General features: G+C 41.4%; 1 protein-coding gene across 1 annotated transcript in view; it reads left to right on the top strand.

Moving 5' to 3' along the window:
• rftn1b (raftlin, lipid raft linker 1b) overlaps positions 1-10,366 on the top strand; it is a gene marked incomplete at its 3' end in the record, with an annotated part of 147,975 nt that overhangs the window by 53,997 nt on the left and 83,612 nt on the right. Inside the window, 1 exon segment of the mRNA XM_014016384.1 lies at positions 8,458-8,635. Coding sequence (XP_013871838.1) covers positions 8,458-8,635 — 178 coding nt within the window.

The following is a 10,366-nucleotide window of genomic DNA, read 5'->3' as shown; positions in this document are numbered from 1 at the left end:
AGCCAGAATTCTGAGATTAAAGTCAGAATTTTTTCTCAGAATTCTGACTTTAATCTCAGATTTCTGACGTTTTTCCTCAGAATTGTGACTTTAATCTCATGAAAAAGTGAGACATCTGAGATAAAAATTAGAATTCTGAGAAAAAAGTGAGAAATTTGATATTAATGTCAGAAATCTAATATTTTCCAAATTCTGAGATTAAACTTTGAATTGTGAAAAAAAAAAACAGAATTTTGAGTTAAAAGTCAGAATTAATATTATTTTTCATTTCAGTGACCCTAATCCTGTCTCGTAGATCAGGGAACAAATGAAGTGTCATTCCGCAGCACCTCCTGAACCTCGTGATCCTGCGTTAACTTCCCACTCAGGACGGGACCGGCTGCTCATGTTGCACCGTAGCCAAAGATAAACCGTGAACCAGGGATCACACAGGGATTAACTCCATTTCTGAAGGCAGGATCTGGTGGAGGAGAGCAGAGACGAATACATTTCACCCGTTTCAGCGGCGACCTATTTCTTTGTGTTAATTCCTCCACGCTTTTTAAGTTCTGAAGCTCCTGTTTTGTGTCGCAGTAGGACACAGCGTGATTGAGAAATTTCGAGGAGTATTTTTAGCCAAATCCTTCGTTTGCCCTGAGGGAGCAGCATATGTTTTTTTTTTCTCTCCTTCATTTTATCCCACTTTGGTGGTTTCACCGTAAACCTCCGGATTTGTCCCCGCAGGGAAGAGTTCACACCGAATCAAATCTGTAGCTGCGGCACAGAAAAGCTGCCTCCTGATTGGCACCAGAACAGTTCCACAAAACTATTTTTGTGTTTGTGGTTGTTTTTTTGTCTTTGGCAGACAAGATGATGTAGCGTCGCATGTTTGGAACGAGACATCGCTGCGTTAAATGCAGCGTCACAAAGTTTGATTTCAAATCCGTCTAAAACATGTTATAAAAAACATTTCATTTGTGAAGAACTGCAGCTCCAGCCCACGTTAAACAGTGATGGGTCCAGTGGATCTTAGGGAGCTGAGAGAACTGGCTCCGAGCCGTTCACAAGCAGAACTGGATGAAAAGTCGTCTGAGAGCAGAAAGACTTGTTTATTTATTTATTTATTTTTTTTGGTGATCGGAGCCAAATGAAGCAGTTACCAGAAAAAAGTCTCCAAAGTCGCCTCACTAATGTTTACTCAAAGAATAATAAATAAATTTAAGCAAAAAATGTCAAATATGAGCTGCAGGAAGCTGGATTTACAGCTCTGCTCAAACTCAACATGTTCTTTTCTAAAGTTTCTAAATACATTAGAGATTATTTTCCTGCTGTTTGTTGTAGAAAGACACACCTGATCTGAATGAAAGTGATTAATCAGCTCCTGCAGAACCTGAAGAGGTGATTCCATCTCTGAATCAGGTGTGTTGGAGCAGAGGAACAAGTAAAACATGAAAGACTGATGCTTGAGGACCAGAACTGCCCACCAGAGGGGGACAGACCAGGTGGAGCTTCGGTTCGTCCCCTCAAGGGTAAAATAAACATTAAAAGTTTGACTAAAATAATAAATAAAAGTAAGAATGCCTACTTTTGTAACAAAACGAATTTAGGAAATTAGAAGGTTTCTCTTAAAAACACTAAACGTAAAAGAGTTTATAAAAACACAGAACAGCTAAATGACGCTGAAAGAGCTGAACTTCCTGTTACTGTAGCTCAGTTTATACTTAAAGGGGATGTATCCTGCAAAATCCACTGTTATGGCAATATTTATTTAACAAAGACAGAAATACGTGGTCCAAGAATGAAGGTACTCCGTGAGATGATCAGCTGAGTTTTATTGCAACAACAGGAAACAGAGAAACACCTGGCCTGTCTCTGTGCCTCTGCCTCTCCACACTACTGTTGTTAAAACAATTTACCATAAAAAGGTTCTTTTCATCCAGCTGGAGACACGGTCCTGAGCAGTCCAGTCCTTGCTCACTCATATCAGTCCACCTGCAATGCCTTGGTCCGTCGATCTCCTAGTGGTCGCTGCGACAACGCCAATTTCTGTCGTGGTATGAAAGCAGAAACACGTTGGAATAATGCCAGAAAAGTCTGTGTGTTTGGTCGTAATAAATTATTTGATTCTGAGCAGCAGACAAACAGGACTCAATCAGGAAGCGCTGTCGGCTTGTCGCTGACACTTCAGCGGACACAGCCAATAATATACACCATGATAACATCATATGACGTGCTTATAACCAATCACAGACCGCCTAATATACTCTCCAGCCTATCACAGGGCTCCCAGCTCAAAGAGTGTCTTATCAAACAACAGAGGTCAGTCCGTTGCAGAGTCCTGTTGTCTGGACAAACAGATTAACATTGAACATGTGACACAGATAGATAATTAGTCCATAACATCCACTTTTTAGCTGTAAAATATATTTCGTTGTGAACTAAGAGGCTCTAGGAGGCAGAAAAACTGAGTTTAGGCTCTCCTGATGCTGCAAAGATATCCCACTTATCTCAGATATCAGTTTTCTTCATTGTCCTCTGGTTCCAACATGAAGGCTTGATGGACAGTGGGGTTGGTGAAGTTAGAATAAGGAGGAATTCAGACCAAAGCATTGTAGTTCCTCTTTATAAAGACACAGCTGAAGGATTTAAATGTGAAAAGGAAGGGTTTAAAAGCAGATATGTCTTTTTAAAAGTCACACGTCTTGCTCCCCCTGCTGTTCTGTCTGCTCTCCCTGTCGTCTCTGTTGCCCCCCGGTCAGAACTCTGCGATGCGGACCTTGCGGCTCTCAGCGTTTGATTGGTCCAAAGTTTGCAGCTGTAAAAGTGTGTCAGTTTATGCACAACAGCACGTGCTGAGTAAGTGCAGCCGTCTGTTCGACTCCTCTGCTGCTAAAGAAATGTAGAAGAAGTGATGGAGGGGGACTGCGGACTCGCTTCACACAGAGGAGGCCGTCTTTTGAGAACGATGGCGGCTCTTTGTGACCGGTTTGCAGGGACCCTGGTGTCACCGCGGCTGGACATCCACATCCGACACTGGGCGATAACAACCTACATGATGGACACACAAATAAGCACAGCTCTCTGTGTTTTGGACATGTCCAACTGGGAGGACACTCAATGGAAGACCCAGGAGAGACCAGCTGGCCTGGAAACTCCTTGAAGTTCTTCCAGAAGAGCAGGAAGAGTGAACATGTCTCCCTGATCCGACTGGAACAAGATGATAGATGGAAAAAAGAAAATTTCTTCTGCAACAAATGTGTGACAGCTCTGCTGTCAGTAACTAAAAAGAGGAAAGGTCTAAAGTTAGAAAGGCCCGCCCTCTTGTTGCATCATGGGGATAAACACTGACTGAGCGTGGACACATTTCTTCATCTTTATTTATCCAGACTTTAAAACACTTTCCCAACAAGAGGCTGCTTTGACTCGTTAAAGTTCAACTTTGGGTAAAAACAATCATTTCATAATGTCCAGGGGTCAGATTTATAAAAGATTGTGTGGAAACCATACTAAAAGTGAACAAACGACCAAAAAGTGAAAATGGCGTACACCAAAAAAAATTTCAGATTTATAAAACCGTTTCTCCGGGTCTTTATAGATCACAGCTGCACCTCAGAGTTCGCAGTTTCCCGTCTCTAAAATGAGTGTACGCATGGGTCAGAGCTGTGAGGGAACGCACATTTTCACATCAAGTTTGGATTTTATAAATCACAACCTTTGCGTGAAAAGTGGCGTACGCAAGTTTCTGGGCTCATTTTGTGCGTACGCAAGCTTTATAAATCTGTTTGTCCACCATGTGGAGGCGGAGCTTATAAGGCAGAGTTCACCTGAAACTCCTCAGACTGAAGAAGTCTCTCGGAGGATGAAATGTTTCATTAAAGAAGAACCCGTCCAGAGGACCTACTTATTTTTCTTTTTGAGTCATTTCATTAGTTTTCATGTTAATTTAAAACACGTCGTTACATCAGTGCTGCTAAAATCTTTAGAGTTTCAGCCGTGTCTGGACTTGGACACGTGGACTCAGCCCGCTCCGGTCTCTGACCCCCGTCTGAACTCTGACAGAATGTCTTTTCCCCTGCATCCCAACCTTTCCTTCTGTGTAGCCTCATTGACTCTAATTAGCCACTGCGGCATTTCCCACGTCTTGTGACAGCTTGTACAGACAAGCAAACCTTCTCCTACCCCCCTGTCCCCCCTGTCCCCTCCCTCCCCTCCCTCCCCTCCACGCTCGCTTGTTCTGCATCCAGCTCTCTGTCTCTCCCTGGAGCTCCAGCTGTTTGGCCTGCAGTAAACGTTACCACATACAGCGAGCTGCTGGGATCTCAGCCATCATGCATCTGGGACAAAGTGCTAGACCCCCCTGCCCCACCTCATTGGGGGCTCCTCCTGTTTTTTCCTGCTTATCCTCGTCTCTGTTTCCTGATGTAATTGTGTCCATTTCTTCCCACACTCATTAGTGTTCGTGCTCATTGGCTGATGTTGGCTGACAGAAGCTGCGTGGCGCTGAAACACAGCTGGCTGCTCCCCGGACGACATCATCGTCAGCCGCTGTCTTCTGCAAGCTTTAGTCCCTGAAGCGATGGGGGTGGGGGGGGGGGAAATAATGCTGAACAGGAGTTTTAGCCAGAACTTTGTCCCTTACTTTTTGTTTTTCTAAACAACAAGCCGCTGAGTGCAGCTCATTACTGTCAGAAACATGTCTGCTGGATCTGGACAGTCGAGTAAAAAACAAAAACGAAACAAAGGATGTGAGACTCTGCAGAGCAGCTGTGATACAGGCAGATTATTAAATCAGGTTCTTTTTTTTACTGGATTAGAGCTGATGTTCTAAAACCTGTGCTGTTCTGGATTGATGGAGCCGTTCCAGAGGCACTAATGTACCCCTACACCATCAGAGAGGCAAGCTTTTGAACGATGGGGCGATAAAAGACAACGAAACGTCCAGAATGACTGAACCCTAACAGGAAGTGAAGGAACATGATGAGGAGAGTCCGATTCAAAACTGAAGAATTGAAGAGAAATGATGATTAATTAATTTTCTTTTTCATTTTGTTCACAAACCATTATTGTTCGTTAGAAGACGGTACAAAGCAATAACACAACAGCCAGGGTGGACTGACAATAAATATTAAATAAAACACCAGCAGCTCATAAACTCTGTTCATTTCTAACAGATTTATCAGGAGAGGAAATCTTTAAAAATGATAATAATCTTCAGTTCTGATGAAAATTCGCTGCAGAGCGTTGCTGATGTAACGCATGAGAAAAACCTTAAGAAGAGCAGAATATTTCTTATTTCTTTTATCAGATTACAAAAACTCACCTGAGACTTCCGTGGATTTTCCCCCTGTTGCTCAGAGCTGCAGCCTTCAGTGAGTGATGATCTTTACATTATAAATGTAGGTTATTAAATTAAGAAGCAAAGAGTGATTGATTTGGCAGAATACACAGCGCCGCTTATTATTTGCTTTTTTTGTTTCATTTTGTTTGTGCTTTTATCCGAGTTTACATTTTGTCAGAGAAAGTCCGCATCTTCTTTCCTCTTTTTCTTTTTATCTGTTTGGTAAATAAATATATTTTGATACATTTTTTGCAGCCATTTTTGTAGAAAAAAAGAGTTGTTTTTGCGTCTGCACCACATGCATGTTTTTCTCCAGAGATTTAACTAAAGAAATGAGTTTTTACACCCTGCTGTGGCCCTAATGTCCTGTATGTTTTCCTTGTTACTCTGCTCCAACACGGCTGATTTAAATGATGGAATAACTCCTTCAGCAGGTCCTGAAGTTCAGCAGGAGGTTGTTTATGACCCGGGGATTTAAATTGGGTCTGCAGAAGCAGGGAAACCTCTGAAGATGGGAGCAGAAATAATAAAAAAAAGTCAAGCTGGTGAGGCAGATGTGGGTCACACTTAATTCATGATGACTGAGTTTGACTCCACCGACACCTTTTAGAGCTGCAGAATACATTTTTCTGCCTGGCAACACTGCGTGATGCTTTTTAAAGTGCAGGTTGTGAAAGAAGCTCATTTTACCAGCAGCTTATCTCCAGATCGTTTCTCATCATGTGACCAAAAAGTGGATTTTTATTTAAAAACAGTTTTCAGAAATGAACCTTTATTTTGTTTACCTTGTTTTTCAATGAGCACAAAGAGCAAGTAAACAACAAACAACATGAATGCTGCGTGACAGGAGATTAAATCAAACACTCTTCTTTTAAAAGCAAATATCTAAACAGCAGTGATTGCTTCTTATCATTTCTAGAAAAGGAAGTGGAAACCAGAGGTTTATAGAAACTAAGTACATTTACATCGTTACAGTACTTATGTTGTTTTTTGTTTTTGTATTGTTTTTAGAGGATTTGTAATTTTACCAAGTTTTTTTTTTAGTAGTTTGTCATTTTTGTTACATTTAAATCCTAAAAATGATACTTTTACTTCTTTACTTTAAAATGTAACACCTACTTGTTACAAATAAAATCTGTCTGAACTCATCATGAGTGGAGTTGTTTCTGCTCTAAAAAATGAAGAGTTGAATTTACTCAACCAATTCAACTGGTTCCACTAAACATAGTTGAGTAAATGTGAAGCAATATACAGATTTTCTTTAAAAGAAGATATGTACAGCGGGTAAAATAAGTATTGAACACGTCACCATTTTTCTCAGTAAATATATTACTAGAGGTGCTAATGACATGAAATTTTCACCAGATGTTGGTAACAACCCAAGTGATCCATACATACAAAGAAATCAAACCATAAATGTCCAGAAATGAAGTTGTTTGTAATGATGTGGAATGGTACAGGGAAAAAGTATTGAACACACTTACTGAAATTTATCTAATACTTTGTACAAAAGCCTTTGTTGTCAATGACAGCTTCAAGACGCCTCCTGTATGGAGAAACTAGTGGCATGCATTGCTCAGGTGTGATTTTGGCCCATTCTTCCACACAAACAGTCTTCAAATCTTGAAGGTTTCGTGGACCTCTTCTATGAACTCTGATCTTTAGTTCTTTCCATAGATTTTCTGTTGGATTCAGGTCAGGTGATTGGCTGGGCCATTCCAGCAGCTTTAGTTTCTTTCTCTGAAACCAACTGAGAGTTTCCTTGGCTTTGTGTTTGGGCTCATTGTCTTGCTGAAATGTCCAGCCACGTTTCATCTTCATCATCCTGGTAGATGGAAGCAGATTTTTATCAAGAATGTCTCTGTACATTTTTCCACTCATCCTTCCTTCAATTATTTGAAGTTTGCCAGTACCATATGCTGAAAAACAGCCCCACACCATGATGTTCCCACCTCCAAACTTCACTGTTGGTATGGTGTTTTTGGGCTGATGTGCAGTGCCATTTGACCTCCAAACATGATGTGTATTCTGGCATCCAAACAGTTCAATGTTGGTCTCATCTGACCAGACTATATTCTCCCAGTATTACACAGGCTTGTTTAAATGTTGTGCAGCAAACTTTAAAGGAGCTTCAACATGCTGTTTCTTCAGCAGTGGAGTCTTGCGTGGTGAGCGTGCATACAGGCCATGGTGGTTCAGTATATTACTTATTGTTTTCTTTGAAACAATCGTACCTGCTAATTCCAGGTCTTTCTGAAGCTCTCCACAAGTGGTCCTTGGCTCTTGGACAACTCTTCTGATAATTCTTTTCACTCCTCTGTCAGAAATCTTGTGAGGAGCACCTGGTCGTGGTCAGTTTATGGTGAAATAATGTTCTTTCCACTTCTGAATTATGGCCCCAACAGTGCTCACTGGAACCTTCAGAAGTTTAGACATTCTTCTGTAACCGATGCCATCATTATGCTTTGCAACAATAAGGTTGTGAAGGTCTTGAGAGAGCTCTTTACTTTTACCCATCATCAGATGGTTCTTGTGTGATACCTGGCCATCATTTGGGACTGAACCAGCTGATATTAACTTGCACTGACAAGGGGCAGGCTTACTTTCTAATTACTGAGAGAGTTCAGCTGGTGTCTTGGCTTTCCATGCCTTTTTACACCTCCCTTTCTTCATGTGTTCAATACTTTTTCCCTGTGCCATTCCACATTATTACAAATAACTTCATTTCTGGACATTTATGGTTTGATTTCTTTGTATGTATGGATCACTTGGGTTGTTACCGACATCTAGTGAAAATTTCATGTCATTAGCACCTCTAGGAATATATTTACTGAGAAAAATGGTGACGTGTTCAATACTTATTTTACCTGCTGTAGCTCTGGTTTAGTGAACAAGTTCAACAGTTTATTTCATAGAGAGTGTAAAATACTTTTACTTTCCCAGTTTTTGTGAACAGTTTTATGATTTTTACTTAAGAATTTTTCACATCAATAAAGTCATTTTCTGTTAAGGTTTTTTTTACTTGGTTACTTTTTTAAGTACTTTACAGACCTCTGCTGAAAACTCAAAGAAGTTGGGTTCGTTGCGTTTTACATCCAAACCCAACCTATAATAACCCCCCTCCTCCTGGTTTCTGTCAGGTGGGACGTCAACGCTGCGCCTCTCGTCGGTCAGAGAGCTGCCCGACCAGCTGCAGGAACTCTACCAGCAGGGCTTCATCCTGGCAGCCGTTCACCCGTTCATCCACCCCTGTGGTCCCGAGTCCAACAGCCCCCAGCACCAGCTCTACCGGGCCATACTGCTCCGAATCAACGACGGGTAAGACACAAGTCAGAGGTTTTGATTCATGTATTTGGACAACGTACATGTTTTAGGCAGTTTTATACGATGAGTAAGTTTGTTTTATCTGCTAAAGTTTTTAGTTTTGGTCTTTTATGTTTTGAGTGATGGCCCCGTGATGGACTTGCGACCTGTCCAGGGTGTACCCCGCCCCTCGCACTGTGACTGCTGGATATGGGCACCAGTGACCCACACAACCCTGAAAAGGAAGAAGCGTGTACAGAAAATGGATGGATGGATGTTTTGAGTGATGTCATACGTCCTCACTTACTAAATATCTGATTAAATCGAACATGGAGGTGAATTTTCTATCAAACTAATGCTTTAATTTAAATTCTGGAACACCTAAAAGCACCAGTTTGCTCAAAGTCAGTTTTCTAAATAAGAAAAGCTTCAGTCAAACCATTAAAAACTTTAAAAAATCTTCAAATGAAACCTGTAAACAGACAGAAAGCCCCTCGCGCGAGGAGGTGCAAAAATAATAAATCCTCTTAAAATTAGACGTAAATTTGTTTGTGTTGAGCCAACCTTTGGGAACTCTTCCTTCAGGCAGGGACACTTGGCTGTAGATTTTAGTTTAGAAAATAAAAGCTCATTTATAAATCAAATTAAAAATCTCCCGGTTCCAAAAGTTAACACAAATCCCTGCTGATGTCAGACAGACAAAAGGTGACAACTTCAGGGACAGGGGTCTCGTTACGACATTATATTTCCCCAAACATTGAGGCGGGCCCTCGAGGAAAACATTTCAGGGGCCTCAGACGTCTTAGCTGCTCTCCTGGGACTTAGAGCTTCACGAGCACAAAATAATGAAGCCATTACAGTCACTTAAGAGAGCATGTTGAGATTACTAATGTACCTTAATTGGTGTCATTATGCAGAGAAGACTTGGTGGAAATCAGATGGTAAATGGTACAAAAATGTTCTGCTGCCTGGCTGGTGTCTGACATTAGCCTCTGCATAATGATTATCTTCAGAGTCGCTGCATTAGATGGTAGAAATTACTGTTTTATTTGGGGAACATGCAAACATTATGGTTTTTTTTTCTAAATACTGGAGGTCAGGCTGAGGTGTTGTTTCATGAACACAACAGCAACACAACATCTGTTTGCTGTCCTAGCAGCTCTTTCAGTGCGAGCCAACAGCAGCTGCACCATCCAAAGAGCCACCGGCCGTACAGCCACACTCCAGCCCCGTGCCCAAAACCCAGCTTTCATCCTCCACACCGAGTGGGTGGCTCTTTGAAACCAGGCAGGAAGCCAGAGGATCCAGTGTTTTGGTGCTGAAGGGCATGAAGGATGCTGTTGTGGGTCGATTTAAATATCATAATAACCAGATGTTAAAATAGATAATAATAAAATCCCATCTTGATTGTATTTGACAAATCCAGGGTTCAAAAACCGGAGTAGCGTTCAGGACCTGAAGCAGTCTGAAGCTCATCTTTTCTGGCCTGCAGACACTGAAGCCCTGGTGGTTTCTGCGCCGTCTGCCTCTGAATTCAAATTTTATTCTGTTTTTATAAAAACATGGCTGCAGGGGCTGGATGTGTTCAGAACCTGACGCCTAAACTTCTCTCTTCAGACTTGGATGGGCTGGTTTGTTTCGCACACTAATTAAGGGCAGCAGTCCATTAGCAGCAAAGCAACCTTTTTACTCTTCACCCACTGTTATTCATTATTATTATTATTATTATTATTATTATTATTATTA

The sequence above is a fragment of the Austrofundulus limnaeus genome, unplaced genomic scaffold (assembly GCF_001266775.1).
Source record: "Austrofundulus limnaeus strain Quisiro unplaced genomic scaffold, Austrofundulus_limnaeus-1.0 Scaffold144, whole genome shotgun sequence".
Classification (NCBI taxonomy): domain Eukaryota; kingdom Metazoa; phylum Chordata; class Actinopteri; order Cyprinodontiformes; family Rivulidae; genus Austrofundulus; species Austrofundulus limnaeus.
The sequence above is the reverse complement of the archived record's forward strand: the minus strand, read 5'-3'. Positions and strand labels throughout refer to the sequence as shown.